This window comes from Diadema antillarum, unplaced genomic scaffold, assembly GCF_040938485.1.
Source record: "Diadema antillarum isolate AM-2024a unplaced genomic scaffold, OU_Dant_1.0 seq00000161_RagTag, whole genome shotgun sequence".
In the NCBI taxonomy this organism is placed as follows: Eukaryota; Metazoa; Echinodermata; class Echinoidea; order Diadematoida; family Diadematidae; genus Diadema; species Diadema antillarum.
This window is the reverse complement of record NW_027271232.1, coordinates 645,001-667,045: the sequence shown is the minus strand read 5'-3', so window position 1 is coordinate 667,045 and position 22,045 is coordinate 645,001. Positions and strand designations below refer to the sequence as shown.

The following is a 22,045-nucleotide window of genomic DNA, read 5'->3' as shown; positions in this document are numbered from 1 at the left end:
CGAGAGCTCAACAGGAAGGATCTGATATAGTGCAAAGGATGTATCCTCAAAGTGTGTGCAAGCATGTACCTACATAGGTGCAAAGTACAAGGGAGAAATCAGGAGAAAAAAGAAATATTGTTCCAATGACCTTCATCATTGTGTCAAATAAACGCCACTTTATTGAACTCACAACAATGTACCAGCAAGTCTTGCGTAGTTGTTAGTGCAGGAAATTTTAGGTTGTAGGAACTTTACCTTTTTTCTTAATCATACAGAATGATATTAGCAAAAAAAAAAAGGGGGGGAAGTGAAAGGGTTTTAGTAACCATAGAAATCATGGTAAAAAACAAACAAACCCCGTTGCCCTCAATCAAGAGTAAAGACCAACTTGATGAAAGATCCGATCGCTGATGTCGATATTATGTAGGTACAGAATGTTAAACATAGAGAGTCACTACACGTGAAAACAAAATCAAAGTAAAAGCCATGTCTCGTGCTTAAATCAAGATCTAAAAAGCAACGAGAACTCAAACAAAATGCTGTAGGGGTGTACAAACTTATGAAATTATTGCACACGTTATCAAACGACAGTATGCATATCGTTAATATCATATAACAACAAAACTTAAACAACGTTACCATCCATGCCATCAGCATTATGCTGATTATAACAAATTGAATTACAATGATAACAAAAATTATCATGATGATAAAAATTATGATATGATGATGATAACAACCACAATGATAAGGATTATAAGAGTAATGATAGTAATAACAATGAGAAGACGAAGGAGAAGAAGAATAGCCCTGATAAGATGCTTGTTTTAACATAAATTAGAATAAATAACAATTATGAAGGTGGGGATTGCTAAATGTATTTGCTTTTATTTTACCTGATATTGCTGTACATAAACAACACAGACTGTAGTGGTCTTTTCACCCAGCGATGGTTGTATAAACATAATAAAAAGAAAAACAATCAACAACTGTTGAATGGATTTTACGATCTATTCCTAACACTTTCACTGATATGTCCGACTAATGATATTGCTACCTGCATTCATTTCATCCACAAACAATCATATTTAGGTGAACTTTTCCTTTGACAATTATTATTCTTCCGGACAGGATTCTGGGTCTTCGCAGCTCTTCTCGCTATCAGTAGAGACTTTTTCCTCCAGCAAGGCTTTGAGGCGGTTCAGCTCACCTGGGTAATATGGAAAGATAAAACATTATTTCATTTTAACATCCACATAAAAAGTAGACCATGTGTTATGCTAATAGTAATCATCATGATCACATGTGTCACTCAATCATAACGAGGACCATGTTAAATGGCTCTTTGCTTAATTCAGTTCAAAAAGATTATATTTCATTCAATTATTTGGCTGCGTCATGAGGACGCGTATAGGGTGAAACGACTTCTTGAAGAATGTTCATATCTTACCTGATGTCTTTGGTCATTCCCTGGGCATGTTTGTTTCTGTTTTCAAATAATGGCTTTCTCGGTCATACCTCGGTCACTTTCATAAAGGATGTTTATTGAATGACGCTTGTTAAGTTGTATTAGCCATGCTAGAGGTTACCAGTGATCTACAATATTTGACACGGATGTTTTAAGAAGATAATGTCCAATGATGTCACTGGAGATAAAGTAAATACCCTACAATTTTTACATCCACGTGGAGAACATCATACACATGGCAAGCGACTATTAATATTTTTGATCAGGTACTGTCGTGGATCAGAATGCAACGTGCCGTGATTAGTGTCACCCTTCGACTGAATGTAAATAACTCTATTGTTCTTTGGACCAATGCTTATTTAAAATTGGGGAAATGTCCCACAAACAGCAGCAATAATTTATAGAGTCATAACCTGACACAGGCACGCCAGAGTGATAAATTTATTTACGGACCTTCCACTTTCCATGGTGAAGTAAATGTCTGGTTCATGCTATAATTTCGTTACATCATGATAACAACGCAGTGTTAGTTGTTGTTTGGCAAAGAAATTATGATGTTGCTTGATTAAAAAAAGAAAAAAAGAGAAAATACATTATAGCTACCTATTAGTTGATGCCAACATTTTGTGAATAGAGGGCGCTATTTTGCTATCGCTCTCGGGCACCGTTTCATAAAAGTTGTCAGTCTCAGACTATTACCATAGTGACAGTCAGTGACCAGAGCTTCTCAGCCAATCAAAACCAAGAATTTTACTGAAATCATCAGCGACTGACAACACTTGTCAGGGCTTCTAACTTTCATGAAACGGTACCCAGATCTGTTTTGTTGTTGTGTTGTTATTATAGAAATTTTTTTAAAGCCCATAGAGACATCAGTGTAACATGCGCTATATAAGCAGTATTTATTATTATAATTAACAACGTTTGGCTAGTAAACTCTGATGCTGTGGTGGTGGGTATATGATTCGTTGTTGTGTAATATAAGTATAATAAAATTAAGGAATATTCGCCATGTTGCGGTAGCAGATGAACCTAAGTTGGCCAAACTCTGTATGGATGTCTCTGGTTGTCTCGAAAGTTTGTACCCACCTGCATTGGCTATCATTTTCGGGAACATATTTGTGACGAAATGACATTCTTTCTGGTGAGGCGGCGTGGGGATGTTTTCGAGAGTCAGCGAGATGTCTTTCAATGTTGGAAACTCCTTGGAAAAAGCTGGCCAAACTGAGTACTTTGTTTCTGCCTCTCCGTCCTTAGCTGCTATATTTGGGTTTCTGCAACAGCATCAAAAATTTCAATGTAAATTGATGATGATGATGCTGATGAAGATGGTGATGAATGGTGGTGGTGGTAACAGCACAACATAACACCATCCAAGCATTGTGTGATACCTTTTGTGAGATCTATGAATGTTTGCAATACTTTGAAATATTCTAATCCTTGTCATACAGAGCCAAGAACCTTACTCACTCAACTTGGTAGTCATAAATTTATATTTGGGAAAAATTTGATGCCATATGAATGCAATCAATTACCTTAGTTGTATTTGCCTGTAGGGAGTGTAACAAGGGTGAGCAATTCTTTGTACATTTATGTTCATTTTTTTCTTTAATTTCAGATGTGTGACAGTTCATGGGGATGGGGTGGGGGAGAGACGGGTGGGTCAAGTTCTGTTGCATACAGTTTGAATTTGAATTTGAATTTGCATACAATGCACACGTTTAATACAGACCCAGTCTTGGCGAAGTTGGCCCAGTACTCCATAACTTGGAGCGATAGTTCCACCTCCTTGTCGGTGAATCGCCCTGCAATGATTGAATCGTCGTTGTCCGCATCTCGCATGAGAGGAGTACCGAAGACATAGGGAATGTCCTCACCGTGAGTGGCGCCCAACCACTCCATATCCTCGCCCCACATGGAGACGGAAGGAATGTGTGTCATGAGGTAGGCGTAGGTGGGGTTGCCCGCTGAGGATGCTTTCTCCGCAAAGGAAAAGGTCGGGCACAATATTACAAAATCGGATGTTGAATCGATAACGGCATCGGTGTGATCGGATTCTGGGTGTTCGAGCTTTGCAGAAAGAAGAAATTTGAGCAGTTAAAAAAAAGGAGCAATGAAAATGTCTTGAGAGTGTAAAATGCCTTCTCGGATGGATGACTCTGTAGCAGACCTCTATTAAAACAATTTTTGTGATCTCTGGTATTATCTTCGATTTCATTGTATTATGTAAATGCCAGCTTATGTCATCTTATCCTTAAAGCTGAACTCAACAGTTTCGAAAATGACTGCGACTTGTGGGTATAATAAACACATTTGAAGAGAAACTAAGACGGAAGAAGAAGGAAAAAAAGTTGATTCATCCTTTCCAACTCATAATATTTTACTAACCAGCTCGCGGAAATGTAATAGTTAGGCCAGCCAACGTAATTTTTCTTTATTTTTTTCGGAAATGGTAAAGACAGGCTTGAATGGGGAGATTTTTTGTATCAAAGTGTTTAAACTGCTTCTCGTTTATCTCGTTCAATGACATAGCAGCGTCTACCAAATTAGTGGCAAGACCATGTGTTCCTAGCCTCAACGGATCATTTTTCATCTGCCTTCATTTTGTTCCAATCGATTCAAATCCTTAAATAACCTTCTTTTTTTTTTTTGGTACTGGTTGCTGACGAACCGATCCAGCTGCTGGCAAAGGAGCAAAGATAATTCATCTCACATTTTGCTTTGTTTATTTTTTGAAGGTTCATTTCGTCTTGATTCTGCTAAAAGAAAATCTCAGAGTTAAATTTTCAGCGTTCTTCAGAAGAGAGGTGGATTTCTTCATATTTTTTTTTTTTTTTTGCTATTTGGTCTTTAATGTACTGGTCGACTTAAAACCAGGCATTTATCCTGTAATGTGAACTCATTACCTTTTCTGCAGACAACAAATTTTCGAGAAAACATCACTTTATGTTGTGCTAAATGTTCCAGGAACTTAACCATTGCTAACCTGAATTAATTCTGTGAATGTGGCCATTCTTCAAAGACTCATTTCGTAAAATTTTAAAAATGCCCCCTCAATCTGCTTTAATAATAACCTCCGAGTCCACAATCATGAACGTGAGACAGACGAGATTCAGATGAGCAGACAAACGTAGAAACAAAACAAAAAAATATATTCATAAACAAGCATAAACATGCTTATAATGACATATAAGCACTTCACCTTCATTAGGCATTTTTTCTGTGTTTAAATACTGGTTAATCGACGTCTCCTATATAATAGTTTGTATAACTACGTTAGTGTCTTTTGACTATCTATTGTGTTTTATTTGATGCGCTTCACTTACCACTGCGAAACAACCTGTAGTCTAATAGCACAGTCAAGTCCGCTAAAAAAACAACATCTAACCCTATAAAGCCAAGACTCTTTGCTATAGGATTATAAAATAAATACTGTATTGAGACACTGGTCCTTCCAGGGTTTGAACTTTGCTACGGAGTGTTTGTCTTTCGTTTTCCCTGCTTGCTAGTACTGTAACCGCTTTGGAATGAAGCTCATTATGATTGTCACGATGTAGTATCTCTGGAATGATTGTTCTCCTATCGGGCAGAGTAGACGTATAGTATTATCTACCAATGTCGGGTACCAAAGTCAGGTGTGAAGGTCAACAAAAGTTGCAAACTAAACAAAAACAAAAAATGCGTTATTCCAAACAGTGCAAGCATCTTTTCTTAGACCAGGGAAGTTTCGTCTCACCTCCCTGTTTAGACTGCATATGTATGGAAATGGTTGGCTTCAAATGCGAAATTTGCAATGCGCAATCTTTTTCTAGATTTCGCTTAAACCTAAATATGATTTGTAGACATGAACTGCCTAACTGATATTTTACATTTAATGCAGAAACAATAGCGTATAATATATTATGCATGGTATGGCAAATGTAATTCGTGAAAGTTTATACTCCATTTGAGCATGTCGCATGTGCATGTGACACTAAAAAGATCCTTTACGTAAAAGTAACCTGTCCCCGCATAATATATAGCGATTCTGAAAATAGCACAGACTGCTTACTGGACCCACAAGAGGATCCTGCAGGATTTGGAAAAAATAACAGCCTCATAACTTATACATGGGATAATAAAGATGCTAATGCCATAGCAAAGAGGTGACGCTTTAAAATTTCACTGCTTTTATGGTTTTGTTTGTTTGTGTGTTTGTTGTTGCTTTTTTATCGATGGTGCTGTTGTTTTTGTTTTGTTTTGCATTTTAGGGGTTTTGTTTCTTTTTGTTTTGTTTCTTATTTGATTGTTTGTTTGTTTGCTTGTTTGTTTGTTTGTGTTTTTAATAGCGTGCCTCATAAGAGTAAGTCGTTCACATCGCAAAAAGGCGAAACTTGACATGGGTTCAAGTGAAATGAATGACTTGAAAAGTGTGGAAGGCAACCACATTTCCTGATAGCACAGACCGAGACCGCGTCTGCACAACTAAAAAGGCGAATTCAATTAACCCACCTGTTCCGAAGTAGAGTACACAAACATGGTTGTCTCCAATGTTACAGGATCTAGTGCTGCGCCTGGAGACATCATGGAATTGAGGATTGCGTACAACGTGTTCTGGAAATCTGTTCTGTTCATGACGGGCTTTCCCTTGTAGTCAAACCCGGCGAACCAGGGCGATATTAGTATCGACCATTCGTCCTCGGTGCAGCCCAGCATGACGTTAACCTTGTTGATCTCGCCCTCAGCGAACGTCGTGTCCAAATCGTGAGGGAGGAACTCGTCTCCATAGACCGGACTAGGACTAACTTGCATCATCATCATAGGATTCTGTAAAGGCAGGGCAACCGGTGATGTTGTCATTAAGAGATCAGCGTCTAGGAGTACAGTACAGTCTTTCCTTCGAAATTAGCTTATGGTTCTGATCATCAAGTGATTAGGAGATTAGCTAGTTCCGATTGAATTGCAACTTAGAATGCAAAGAAGCTCTAGAAATTGATGTGGCTTAACGACAAAAGCAGTATAAAGTATCCCAAGCTGTAGTTATTTTCGATTCTGTTTTTCCCTGTGAGGTCACTGAGGTGCCAACATAGTACAAGCACAGTCTTTTGAGTGGGTACCTCCACTTTTTTTTTTTTTTGCAGAATGTCTAAATATGTTTGAATTGAAAAATGCCTTACTTTGTGATTACTACTGACAAAATGTTATTCTTGGCTATCTATGTATCATTCCTTCAAACGCATGTCGGATTTATACTTTTTGTATATTCTGTTGAAAGAAGTGAAAATAAAACCTTTGAATTGAAATGAATTGAACTGATTATTTACCAACTACAGTGTTACAGACGATTAATAGCTCAATCTTGATTCTCCATGCATTAATGTAAGATTGGTGCTAAGTAGGATTCCTGTCGACGCTACGGTATGATTTGTTTGAAAGCTTTATTTGGAAGATCAATTTCTTCATATAAGTTCTGAATATAATATCCTTCAGGAAGGATGTGTTATATTACATTATTTTTGTTGATAAAAGTGGAATTACACTCAGATATCTATATACGCCTTCTTTTTTTTTTTTCTTGCCTGCATTTATAAAACGAATATGCATATGCTTCTTGGGTTTTTAGGTTCGTTTGATAAAGGATTACATACATTGTCAAAACATGTATGATTGTGACATCCATGAGAAATTGCTTTTTCCCATTAAATTGGTGCATGTAAAGACATTATAACACTGTATAAAATCGTTCTTTCTGTCAATGTTATTGTTCAGTCACTACAACTTGCTTAATTTTCATAAAGTTCCAAACTCTATATGACTAAGAAGCGTATTTACTCAGCCCCCTTATCCGTTTCTCGCCTGAGGGATCTGAAGACAATGAATATATATCTATATCTATATTTATGAATATATATCTACGAATGCTTTGTTATGAATCTCATTAGTTTTCGTTGATGTCATTCATACAGCTTTAAAAGGTTGAATGATCTCGTCTGGTGACTTGGTCCGGAGGCAAGCAGTCAGTTCCGCACTAGTGGTCTCACTGCAATTCATCATGGCGCCGAGGGTGAATGTCCCCTTGACCATTTCGTCCATGGTTAGGAAGGAGAGCTGGGAGACCGCTCCACTCTAAGAACAGCAACAGTAATGACAAAAGGAAGCATGTATTCACTATTGACTCCACCTAGCAATATACCATTTACATACATGGTATTAACAGTAGCAGAAATAGAAAGCATATATTCACTAAAGATGCCACTACTCTCATTTGCATGCATGAGTATTAATCATCTGAATTACATACATGCAAAGATCAAAATGTATGACAGTGAGGCCGAATTTGTCCTCCCTTCAGGCCCAGAATGAGATACTAGTACTCCCACATTTTGTATGATCAATTTGGGTTTTATGGAATGTCGATGAGCTTTTCTTTTATAATCTTGCTTCATTGTGGTTTGTGATAGTTAAAGGGCACGAACTATGGACGCGCCGTTATTGTCTATTTTTTTTTCTCTCTCTCTCTTTTTATACTTTCAAAAAGTACTACGTATATGCAGTGAATGTTGGGATTTTTTTTATTTGTGTGAACTATTAATTAGCACTTGAACTATTCAGTTTTATTCTATAGAAACATCCCCTTACTTTTGAGATATTGAGTTCGTAAATGTTTTAATGTCTATTACAGCTACCAAGACTCCTTGCACTGATAACTCTTGTTACGTGGTGTTGTTATCTTGTTGGTAGGAATGCTGACTCAAGTTTCTACACTGGACCTCCCTTAATGTGGGATTGCTTGTTTAAACAATCGTTGTGTACACTGCAGGTATTGGCAAATTGTTGCTACTTGTCTTCGTACTCCGTGCTGTATTTGAAGTACTAGTTATCCGCTGCTCAGGATATTTATATAATATTTACTCTCCTCGAGGGAGATACCAGAAAATATTGCCCAAACTGAAAGAATTATTGTCGAAGACGAGGGCAATATCCTTTCAGTGCGGGCAATATTTATCTGGTATCTCCCTCAAGGTCAGTCAATATCATAATTATTACCTATCCCCTATTGAGGTAAATGAGGAAAATATGTGAATACGGCTATACACATTTCATCACCAACGTGCCGACGTCGAATAATTGAAAAAAAAATGTTCATCAATGTATATCATTCAACTCCAACCTCCAAGATACATATGTAGTTGTAACAGGCGAACTTCAAACATCTGAATGTTTACACACTTTATCTTTGCTTCTGTTTCAATTTGGAGAGTTGTAATAACTGGTGGTCACTGTGCACAAATGGACTAGTCATTATTTGACGCGTTGTGCTGCTGGAAGTGGTCGACCTTGTAAGACTTGATTTATCGGCGTTCTTCTGCGGTGCATGTAACCGACACACAGCGACGTTCTTGAATATTTTCTCTTTGTGGTCGACCGGAATGTTTACATGTAAAGTGAATGGCGAAGCCCGGAAGAAGCAGAATACCAACGAATATTGACTGCTGACCTCCACGACCCTGCAAAATACCAACTGCAATTGCCTCGAAAACTAACTCGCGTAGGTAATAATAAAGTATAAGAACATTCATTGTTGTTTTCCTCACCATTATAATCATATCGTCATGGTAACATAAATACGTGATAGGTCCCATATTGTCATCGTATTTTTCCTAATCATTCATAAAGAGGTATTTTTGTACTGAGCTGCTCAATTGATAACAGTAAAGGGTGTGTACAGCTCTGGTCGAGGTGGAGATTTAGCTTTTAACGTTTTAACGTAACGCGAGATATTCAGAAACCAGTCTATGAGATGTCAAAGAGCATGCAATTCTAAGGGGCATCAAAAGTTTATTTGATGAAAATCGGTTTTGAAGTGGCCGAGATATCCAAAAACAAGGTGAAACAAAGAGATCCTAATAAAGCTGTGGCCTATGGTCTTTTATTATTATCACTTTTTTTATATCTCAGCCATTGGAAAACCAATTTTCATCAAATAAACATTGAATCCTTCTTAAAATTACATGCCCTTTCATATTTCATGAGAGGTTTCTCATTATCTCACTTAGGAATGTAAAAAAAAAACATGAATCCCCTCCTCAACCAGTTCTGTACATCCCCTTTACGATCTACGAATTTCAATTTCAATCAAATTTCAGATTTGATTCCAATTATGAGATTACTACCTGCATGATGGCACCAGAAAAGAGACCGGCGCTCATTGGCGATATCACATGTAAGCTAACGCTCACGCCTCCAGCGCTCTCACCGAAGATCGTCACGCGGCTTGGGTCCCCGCCAAAAGCTGTAATAAACATCCAGTTTTCACAATCATACACATGCAGAAAACAAAACAAACCAGAAACCTCACTTCCGTGTCTGCCTAGGATATCAAACTATTCGAAACTATTGTCCCTTGGCCTCAATGGAAAATAATAGCTGAGGTTATAATGATTCAAGAAGGTAGCTTTATGGCACAGAACAGTATGACATAAATACATAGAAAAGTAAGAAATTTGTCGAAGATGTAAACAAGAAAAAGAAATCATCGAAGCCCACGACATCCCCAACTCTCTCTCCCCCCCCAAAAAAAAAGACCTTAAGAAAATGTAAAAATTAAAACTAAACTTTTAGGTAATCATGTATCGCGAGATATATATATATATATATATATATATATATATATATATTATATATATATATATATATATATATATATATATATATATATATATATGTTGATAAGGTAGTCCACGTGTTGGCAAATTTTCAACAAGTCTCTTTCACAAGGAATTGTTCCACAAAAATTAAAATTAGCAAATGTAATCCCTGTATTTAAAAAGAATGATAGCAAATGTATAGAAAATTATAGACCAATTGCTTTGTTGCCCATTTTCTCAAAGATCCAAAAATTGTGTATAAAAGATTGGATGATTATCTTCAATCATATAGTGTTTTGATTCCACAGCAATTTGGTTTTCGGAAAAAAATGTTCCACGAGCATGGGTGTCTTGAATTTAGTGAATACTGTTGTTAATGCTATTGATAGTGGCAGGTATTGTATTGGTATATTTTTAGATTTGTCGAAGGCTTTTGATACTATTGACCATTCGATACTCCTGTGTAAGCTTGAGCATTATGGTATTCGTGGGGTAGCTCTAGCTTGGTTTAAAGATTACTTGCAAAATAGACAGCAATGTGTAACGGTAAATGGAGTTAAATCACAGTCGAGGCAAGTAACATGTGGTGTTCCACAGGGCTCAGTCCTAGGCCCTTTATTGTTCCTTATTTATATTAATGACATTATCAATTCATCTAGCTTGTTTACTTATTCGCTTTTTGCAGATGACACTTGCTTACTTGCCCACCACAACCATTTGTTACCCTTAATAAATTCTGTAAATGATGAAATTGGTAATATATTTCAATGGTTTTGTTGTAATAAACTATTATTGAATACTAGCAAATCTCAATATGTTGTATTTAGATTAAGAGGGAAAAGAATCCAAAATGACATTGTTCCACTGGTTATAGGCGGTAACCAGATTGATCGAAGCCAAAATGTACGATTCCTAGGCGTTATAGTCGATGAATATTTATCGTGGAAAGACCACGTCAGTTACGTCTGTACTAAAGTTTCTCGTAGTGTTGGTATCATATCCAAGTTACGTCTCTATTTACCAAAAGAAACCTTAATTACTCTGTATAATGCCATAGTTATGCCTCATTTAATGTACTGTAATGTAGCTTGGGGAAATACTTATAAGACTCATATAGATAAGTTGATTGTTCTTCAGAAAAAAAGCTGTAAGGTATATTACAAATTCAAACTATAGAAGTCCAAGTTTGCCATTGTTTATTCAACTTCATATTTTGCCATTTGAAAAATTAGTTATCTTGAGTTGCTTGATTTTTATGTTTAAGACACAAGGTGATCCGAAATCTTTCATGAAGGATGCGTTTGTGTTAAATTCTACCGTTCATGCTTATAATACGCGTAAAAGTAATCTCATTCATCAACCCTTTGCAAGAACTCAAACTGCCCAAAATTCATTTGTATATGTTTGTATTAGAGAATGGAATAATTTGCCATTGAGAATTAGGTCAGCCTCATCACTATCCAACTTTAAACGTACATGTCGCATCTATCTTGAGGGAAATTTGTAAAACAAGAATTGATCAGGGAAGCTGAATTTAAAAGTATAGTAAAATAGAAAGTATCTTTCTGCAATTTCATGTGAATTATATGTATGTGCATGAGCGTTTTTGTGACACGTGTTTGTGGTTTGAATGTGTGTGTGCGCATGTGTGTGTGTGTGTGCTTGTGTTGCATCTGTCCTATGTAAATATGTTACTATTATACTTCTTGTTAATATGTTTAAAACTTTAGTATGTTTTGCTTTGTTTTATATGTTTATTCGGGACCCCTTTTTTACAAGCTCTGCTTCTTTTGGGGTCCCAAACCATTCATTATTCTTAATGCTGTATCCTTTTGTAAAATGTCAAATGTTTAATGAATTGGTTAAATAAACTTGAAACTTGAATAAGTAACAAAGCTGCAACAAAGTTCATGTTGTATTCACCGACGGTTTATTTCTTCACACAAATTTTCGAGCGTCTCGCCGCCCTTTCTCAAGTGTTGATACAACACTTGAGAAAGGGCGGCGAGACGCACGAAAATTTGTGTGAAGAAATAAACCGTTGGTGAATACAGCATGAACTTTGTTGCAGCTTTGTTACTTATCTTTATATATATATATATATATATATATATATATATATATATATATATATAAGCGAACCTCTTGTGCCCGAGGCTATGACTACAACCGAGTGGCGAGCCCTTTCAGACAACAACGTCACCAAAGGACTCGTTTTTTTGTTTTTTAGTTAAATTGAGAGTTAAAGGCTTGTGCTGCATTATTTAACGCGACATACCTGCAATATTTTCCTGAACCCACATGAGCACCTGACGCTGATCTAAAAGACCCAGGTTTGCTGGTATCTCCTCGTCTCCTGTTAGTATACAATGACACTTATTATATTTTCATTCTTTCGGTAATGAGAGTAATAGTAAACATAAGAATGATGATGATCATCATAATAATAACATTCATATGCTATCTTCTCGTATGCTATATTTGCTCTCTCTCTCTCTCTCTCTCTATTATTTACATCCTATCTATCATATTGCTATCTTAAAAGGTGTTCCCAAGACAATTGATAGGCTTTTGTGGTTACAGAGTGAGAGTAGTCTCTGTTTTCTGTGGTTCCTATATCTGCTTTTGGAATGGTTGTCATGAATATGTCTGCCAAGTAGAGGTATTCATTGATTATCGTTATCTTTTGTATACGTTCATAATATTGCGTTTGTCCTTCTATAAAAAAAAAGTGAAACTTTACGGGTAACTTTACCTTTTACCTTCATATTGTTTGCTAATGATATACTTCACTGAATTTATACAATATATTGTACAAAAGCCTTTAGTAGCCAGCAGACCCCTACCAGTGACCCTTCAGAAGACTGACTGTACGGAAGATAATCCCTTGTCAAGTCTGATAATCATTTAACTGTTAGATTTTAACTACTGTTGAATCCCATTCTAAGTTAGAATATATTTCCTGTTTTGTCGATACCATCCAGCACACTGACCTGGTATATCTGAATGAATACTTTGAATATAAACACATTGTCTCACAGAAAGCGTCTCTTCTCAGTGTGTTAGCGAAACACAAAATGATACATGTACATTGCTTATATGTCCTATTACGTTACATCTCAGGTTTTACTTTTAATTCAAGTATTTGTCGATAAGCGAATACATTGTTATCATAAGATGCCCTCTGCCCTATAACCTTTGCATCCACTCAGAACACTGTCTGTTGAATATAGCCATGCTTGCCAATCTTTATATTCTCTATCTCTATAATCTCTGTATGTCTAAGAGAACATGTTTATAATAGGTTAACTGTGATTAAATTGTATCAAAGAAAAGTTTGTGTATATTAAGGGAACAGATGAAAAGCAGGGCTTTGGAAAATGCTGTCCCTAAAGAGCAAAAACTAAAAGTAATGGGAAAACAAGACTATAAGACAAATTGCTTGAAAAAAAGATGAAGACAGGGAAAAGAAAACGACATAAAACAAACACACACACACACACACACACAAACGCACACAAACATAATTATACGAAGCAGCTCTCTTCTTGAAACTTTACTATCACTAGCATCTGATGGGCCTTTCTTCACATCTATTGTTCTACCCGTCGGGACATCACAACTCTCACGAAGCAGCGTGACTGCCCCTGAAGTCATAACCCATAACAATAAGATCATATTCTAGTTTGTTAATGTAAATTAAAAAGTGATTACAGATTCTTTTATACATGCGAGATCACCTTTTCGTCAACAACTGTATACACAAACACTCCAATTCGGGTAACTTTTCAAACTTTTGTACATCGAATTGTTCAAATTCACGTTTGCTCAAATTAGAATGTTAGACGAGGTATCCGTAGTCTCATTATCCATTATCAAACCTGATACATGTTTCTCCCCCCCCCCCCTCTCTCTCTCTTTTTGTTTATGTCTGTTAATGTACTTGTCATCTTTTAAAGCTTACAATTTTTCATAAAAGGTAATGTCATTGCCCCCCCCCCTTCTCCCCCCCCCCCCCCCTCTCTCTCTCTCTCCCAAGACGTGATGCATATTGTGCCATCATCTCACCGGTAGCCAGGAATCCGAAGGCATTAACTCGGTAGTTGCATGTGACGACGATGACGTCATTCAGGGCAGCCAGAGGGATGGGAAGACCGAATGGGATCGATCCTGTCCCGCCCTGAAACCCTCCACCGTGAATCCATACGAGGACTGCTGGTGAGGACGGCTAATGGGATCGAGGTAAGAAATTAATTACTAGTAGAAACAAAGGAAAAGAGATATAGTCTAGCAGCCAGAAAGGGTCCCCGTGCACCCCCCCCCCTAAAACAAAATTCTACGATATGTTCGAAGATCGTCAGAACCTGTATTTTCCGAATCCGGTTGTCGCCAGTGGAAAAAAAGGTTGCGCGCGCGTCTAATTTGCATATTTCTAAGATGGGCGCCGCCCGTTGCTAGGAGACGGATTATTTTTGAATAACTTTAGTTAGGAATAACAAATTACCATAAAAATGGTATCATTTTGAAGAGAATTAAATTTCCTACAAGCTGATACCCCATTTGATGGGATAAATAGATGTTGTCATGAAATATTAAGGAAGGAATTATGTTTTTTAGCATTTTTCTAAAAAGATCCGGAATTTGGTTATAATGTTCTTTTCCATACATTTAATATGCATTTACAAATAACATTTGAATTTTCCTATAATTATCCCCCAAACATAGCTATTATCATGTGAAAACGGCTTTCCAATACATCAATTCCTTTAAAAGTCACACGACATTAAAGGGGATATGGTTCAATAGGTTTTACAGCAATTTCTAAGGGTTATAATGTCTCCGCGCGCAATTGCGTAGGTTCTGTATGTGGGGTTTGTTGTAGATCACTGCTATCTATTGATCAAATCTCATCGAAATCGGCGAAGAAAGAAAGAAAAATTACACTTTCTATTCCTTATATGAAATAAAAATGTTTTTTTTTTCTATTCTGTGTTACCAAACTCAATCCATTCAGCTTCCCATATGAACAATTTCTTGTCTTTTTAGATTCCCTCCAAGAACGTGAAATTAATCACAACTTATCTGATATTAAAAAGTTAAAGAAAAAACATTTACGTGACAGTTTCCTCTTATTGGAAGATTAAAGTGAAAAAAAAGAAGAATCTTATGCTAAAAGCCCTAAGAAATAAAAAAAAATTGTTAAATGGCCTTTCAGAGTTTAAAATGAAACATGGCTATCTTATTTTTTCATAACAAAATGAAGGGAAGTATCTGTGTAGTTCATGTCGGCCCATACTGGGTTACATCATAAATTCTTCAGAAATGGTCCCCGTGCACCCCCCCCCCCCAAAAAAAAAATCTACGATAGGTCAAAGGTCAAAGATCAAGTGAAATACATGCTCTCCTATTCATCCAATTAAACCTAGGTCAAGGAAGGTGACCATTCAACACATTTGTGACAAACATGCCATTATAATATTTTGCCAATTTTGTGAAAATGTAATCACACATTGTCCACATGTACTATAGACCTATTAGGAGAACCATGCATTATGGCGGAGGCATACCAGTCGTCATAGCGACATTTCTAGTTTAATATTACAACGAAGATTACGACTATTATTAGCAGTTGGTAATTAAGTGGTGTACGAAGACTAACTCAAACAATACATCATTATATGAGTGGCTATAATGTACAATTGATAAAAACCCAATAAATCTTTTTTTTTTTTCAGGTTATACAGTGCGTATCAAAAAAAGGTAATCCAACTTTGGCGGGCTACTACTTTACAATTGTCAGCTATGGAGAGCTCAATGTTTTAATTCTAATGATATCACAAACCATCGAAAGCTATGCTACCGGCTGAAAGCAATAACAAATTTACTTCTTGTATATTATAGAAAGAATGGCCACGCGAAAGTAACAAGATTAATGCTCTGTTACTGGGAATTTGAAAACAATAATGACATTGTTTCCATTCCTGTTGTGTCGTTGGTTGTTGGCGTGTTTCCTTTCAAAGAGTGAAAGTAGTAGTAGGTTAATAGATGTCGGCGTTAAAGCTTGTACAATATAACAATATTGGTCACAGTTTATTATTCCGAAGGTTCATTTTTTTTTCCCAAAGGTTCGTTATTCCGGAGGTTCGTCATGATATAGATAAACGGGCCCAAATTTGTTATTGCTGAAAGCAATAACAAATTTACTTCTTGTATATTATAGAAAGAAAGGCCACGCGAAAGCAACAAGATTAAATGCCCTGTTACTGGGAATTTGAAAACGATAATGACATTGTTTCCATTCAAAATTCAAAATGGTCACCTTCCTTGACCTAGGTCTAATTGGATGAATAGGAGAGCATGTATTTGGGGATTTTAGGACTTTAACTTGACTTTGGCCCTTTCATAAGTTTATGCATTAAGTAATTTTCAAGGTATGGAGAAAAAGTGCAATTTTTGTATTGTGTAGAAAATTGTTACCATTTTCATCTGGCCTTTGACCCTAAAATTCATAAGAGAATCACTGTCAGGCAGAACATGCATAAATATGTACTAAGTTTCAAGATGCCATGAGCCACTTCCGAGACATGGAGGAAGAAGCAAGTTCAGCACTTTCTCTTGATCTTTGATCTTTGACCTTTTTGGCAAAAAAAAAAAAAGAAATTGCCAGAGAATCTCTATTTTGGGTTATACACGCATACACCATGTTTAAAAAAAAGTCCTGCTGGCATTGCATAAATATGAGGGAAATAGTAAAATTTTGAAGTGTTGCCCTTGACCTTTGACCCCATGAACCCCAAATTCCCTAGATAATCACTTCCAGTCAGTACATGCATAATATATACTATGTTCCATGAAGATACCTTGAACAATATCCAAGATACAGAGAAAAAAAAGTAAAATTTTAACATTTTCACTTGACCTTTTCACATTTGACCTTAACCTTATCACCCCAAACTTTTACCAGTGAATTTTAATTAGGTAATACCTGTATACACTAAGTTTCAAGAAAATATCTTTAGGCATTGCAGAGATATGAGGGAAATAGTGAAATTTTAAGCATTTGACCTCGACCTTTTGACTTTTGACCTTGAGCATGTGCACCCAAAAGTTGATAGGCAGAATTTCACCCCCAATACACATACATGCCAAATTTCAGTGTTTTTTTTTGTTGTTTTTTTTTTTGTTACGCTGTCCGCAAAATTCATTACGGACGGAGAGAAGGACGGACGGAAGGACGGACAACCCGAAAACATAATGCCTCCGGCACCACTTCTTGGCGGAGGCATACAAACGAATCTAGATTACATAGGTGAAGTAATCTTTGAAGATATGTAAATATTGATATGTGCGGTATTGAAACTGTCGTGTTGATTATCCTTATGGTACGTTACCACTCTCGTGGAATTCACTAAGCTGGGTCCACTTTCTCGATTCGCCCGAAATCGTGGTCTTACTCGGGGACTAATCGTGCTGATCATCAGATAATCAAATCTTGATGTCAGTCAAAGACATTGTGTTGATCGTAGTAATTTTTCGAACAGTCCAATAATTCTTCTACGATCAACACGATTACCACCATAGACCTCAAGATGTGATAAGCCATGATAAGATCACCACGGTCACTCGTAGACTAAGAATCGATTTGTGGTAGATAGTATACATGTATTAGCATATCGAGACTCGCGACAATGGCAACCTAGTGAAAGTGTTTAACGTGCAATGTCAATAATCTTTTGGGTATCGATAATGCACATTTATAGTTACTCTATCTAAAAAGGACCGGCGGACGAGTAGGGCATGGATATCTGAAAACATTGGATGGTGTATTTAATTCATGCATGAGTTAAAATGTTATTCCAGCGGAACTTACATGCGCTCTAAAAGTGGATTGCACGTCAGATGCGCCTATAGCAGATACACTTCAAATCATTTTAGCAACTAATTTCTGTGGAAAACATGAAAATATTGTATTCGTTGTGGTTAAACATTTACACTCTGAATATGTCTAATGTTTAACACATTAGTCATACACATACATCCTTGAACACAAACACACACAACACAAAAGTATACAAACCTGCATAAATATAAACGTGATATATATATATATATATATATATATATATATATATTTATATATAGATATAGATATATTATATATACATAGTTATAGTATATACATGCACACATACATACATACACGCATGCATAGTTAATGTTCCCTCAGACATTTCCCTCATGTTTTATAGATCCATGCATTAAGGTCTACTTAACTATAACATTTTTTTTCTCTCTCTCTCTCATTTTTGTATAATATTGATTATTAGTCACTCCTAACGGATTTAACAACCAAGTTTACGTTGTATTGCATTTAAATCAACCCATGTAATAAAGTTAAGTGCATGAAATCATTTTTTATAAAAAAAAAACCCACAGAATTTGAAAGCGACTGGATTTGACTTGCAACTATTCGTTTTTATCAATGCCATTCCTTGGTATTTGTAATCTATCTATTATTTTCTTGGCAATAATAAACGTATGAGCAATATGTTTAAAAACCATCAGGCGAACCACCAAAGAATGAGAACACGTATGTGCGATCTTATCTTAAAAAAATAAATTGATTTCATGCTATAGCATGGTGAGAAATATTTCGCTTGTGCGGTATACATGTAACTCTTATTTCGACATCTAAATAAAGCATTCGAGTTTGATGTTCCATGAATGCATTAATGGCGTATTGAATAAATTCACGAAATTCATGACTGAGCTCATTTCCCCTGCATGAATGCCTGTGTGCGATACTGGAGGTGTGAGTATGTGTGTGAAGATGATCAGAAGAATGAGAGTTGATGAAGAGAAGTTTGATTAATATCGATATGTTGGAAACCCCTATCCAGGTAAGCCCGTTTCGGCCGTCATGAAATTACACCTCTCGTAAGGCCTTCATTCTATTTGATGAAAAAAGACGTAAACTAAAAGTGAAGCTGAGTAGATCAAAGGTGATAGCGAATAAAAAATTTAATTTGTTTTCATATTCTACAAGATTTAATGATATTTAATCAATAATTTGGATGTAAGAAGTGATAGGGTCTCATACTTGCAATGATTATTATAGTATTACACGCGTTACGCAAGTGCGGAAGTCGACATTACCCTTAAATTTCTGTATAACCGTATTGAACCTTTTCCCTTTAATGTCGTGTAACTTTTTAAGAAATTGGTGTATTTAATAGCCGCTTTCACAGAATAATACTTATTTATGGGGTTTAACTTAAGGAAAATTCCGATGTTATTTGTAAACAGAAATTAAATGTATGGAAAAAACATTACTGAAATCTGTATTTCTTGGGAAAAATGTATAAAAAAATCCTTCCTTCCTTAGTATTTCATAACAACAACTATTTATTACATAAAACGGGGTATTAACTTGTAGGAAATCTAATTCTCTTTAATATGATACAATTTTTATGGTAATTTGATGTTCTTAACTAAAGTTATTCAAAAATAATCCGTATCCTAGCAACGGGCGGCGGCCATCTTAGAAGTATGCAAATTAGACGCACGCGCAACCCTTTTTTCCGCTGGCGACAAGCAGATTCGCAAAATACAGGTTCTGACGATCTTCGAACACATCGTAGATTTTTTTTTTTTTTGTGGGGGGGGGGGGTGCACGGGGACCATTTCTGAAGAATAGTAACCCAGTATGGGCCGACATGAACTACACAGATACTTCCCTTCATTTTGTTATGAAAAAATAAGATAGCCATGTTTCATTTTAAGCTCTGAAAGGCCATTTAACAAGTTCTTTATTTCTTAGGGCTTTTAGCATAAGATTCTTCTTCTTTTTTCACTTTAATCTGCCAATAAGAGGAAACTGTCACGTCAAATTTTTTTCTTTAACTTTTTAATATCAGATAAGTTGTGATTTTGGAGGGAATCCAAAAAGACAAGAAACTGTTCATATGGGAGGCTGAATGGATTGAGTTTGGTAACACAGAATAGAAAAAAAAAAAACATTTTTATTTCATATAAGGAATAGAAAGTGCAATTTTTTCTTTCTTTCTTCGCCGATTTCGATGAGATTTGATCAATAGATAGCAGTGATCTACATGTACAACAAACCCCACATACAGAACCTACGCAATTGCGCGCGGAGACATTATAACCCTTAAATATTGCTGTAAAACCTATTGAACCTTATCCCCTTTAATGTCGTGTGACTTTTAAAGGAATTGGTGTATTGGAAAGCCGTTTTCACATGATAATAGCTATGTTTGGGGGATAATTTTAGGAAATTTCAAATGTTATTTGTAAATGCATATTAGATGTATGGAAAAGAACATTATAACCAAATTCCGTATCTTTTTAGAAAAATGCTAAAAAACATAATTCCTTCCTTAATATTTCATGACAACATCTATTTATCCCATCAAATGGGGTATCAGCTTGTAGGAAATTTAATTCTCTTCAAAATGATACAATTTTTATGGTAATTTGTTATTCCTAAATAAAGTTATTTAAAAATAATCCGTCTCCTAGCAACGGGCGGCGGCCATCTTAGAAATATGCAAATAAGACGCGCGCGCAACCTTTTTTTCCACTGGCGACAACCGGATTCGGAAAATACAGGTTCTGACGATCTTCGAACATATCGTAGAATTTTGTTTTAGGGGGGGTGCACGGGGACCCTTTCTGGCTGCTAGACTAATATAGGAGAATGTATCACTGTGAATAGATTCAGCTTATCATCTCAGACTCTACCATGCTATTTATGGCATTTTATTCTCGCGTGAACACGCGGTTAATAAGAGAGGGCATTTCGATGTTTGCAAAATGTTTCTCCTTCCGTTTTTTTCCTCCCCCCCCCCCCCCTCTCTCTCTCTCTCTCTCTCCCTCCCTCTCTCTCTTTCCCCCATCTCCAATAAAATGTGGCCATTATCAATGTTTTGGTATCATAATACTACTCCTGATGACATTGTGACCATAAACCTGTCCAAAAAAATGACCACTGTGAAATATAGCTGGCAGAAGAGGTGTTCAAAAGAAATGATTTACAATCTATTCTCACACATAAAGATCGACAAACATTGATTCTGAAGGCTGCATTTAGAGGCCTTGGTTATGTTTTCAAATCTATGCAGTGATGCTTCAGCTTTACCTTTGTTGCAGGCACAAAAACGTCTAGATAGAGACAGTCCTCGGACATTTCCATCCCAAAATCCATTCTGGGGAAAGCAGCCTGAAAACAAGCCACGCTCTCCCTCCTGGCATCAAAGCTCCCTTCGATGACTTTGGGCACAGGACGCTTGAAGCGCAGATCTCCCACCGGAGGCTCTGCATAAGGGATGCGGGTGTAGGCGTCCACGCCTCCTTGAAAGTCTGGCAATTGTGGATGGCTCACAGGAACTCGCTTCCCCCGAAACGTCGCAGTCGACGTCGTAACAACTGGTTCCTCTACATCGCCTTCAGCGCACACGAGTAGGACACCGACGACCAAAATGGAAATCCAGGAAGACATCGCTAGTCTTGTCTTGCACTCTGCCATTCTTTCCGCCACTAAAAAAATCTGTACTACGATATTCAAGACGCTTGGAAATGAGTGCGTGCCTGTGTTTGTACACGTACAGGTTTCTGTGCGATCGCGGCTTCACGTAATCTTTTCATGGATCATATATGCTATAAATATTGCTCAGTCTGCTTGCGATCTCGATAGGCACTCAAGAGTTTTCGGAGAAGAAGTTGGTTCGATAGTGCCCAAAGAGTACAAGGTCCGTTTCATATTGGAGACAGGGGGAGGAGTTAATATTGGTGAATACATGTAGTTGATATCAACTTGGCATACGTGCAGCTCAGGACAATGTACTTTCATTCATTCTTCGCTCACTACGCATCTCTTCGCTATCAGTCTATCATTGTGTCACTACGAGACGAATGTTCATGACAATAGGGCCTACTATTTCAATGA

General features: G+C 36.7%; 1 protein-coding gene across 1 annotated transcript; it reads right to left on the bottom strand.

The window, feature by feature from the left end:
• Positions 1-51: 51 nt before the first annotated feature.
• LOC139727996 (acetylcholinesterase-like) lies at positions 52-21,693 on the bottom strand. The gene is made up of 9 exons (XM_071638965.1): positions 21,239-21,693; positions 14,146-14,305; positions 12,356-12,433; positions 9,604-9,722; positions 7,394-7,555; positions 5,942-6,256; positions 3,183-3,520; positions 2,540-2,724; positions 52-1,192 (listed from the first exon to the last, which is right to left on the bottom strand). Exons 1-9 carry the CDS (start codon positions 21,623-21,625, stop codon positions 1,098-1,100), a joined length of 1,839 nt encoding a protein of 612 aa, XP_071495066.1. The 5' UTR covers positions 21,626-21,693; the 3' UTR covers positions 52-1,097.
• Positions 21,694-22,045: the final 352 nt, after the last annotated feature.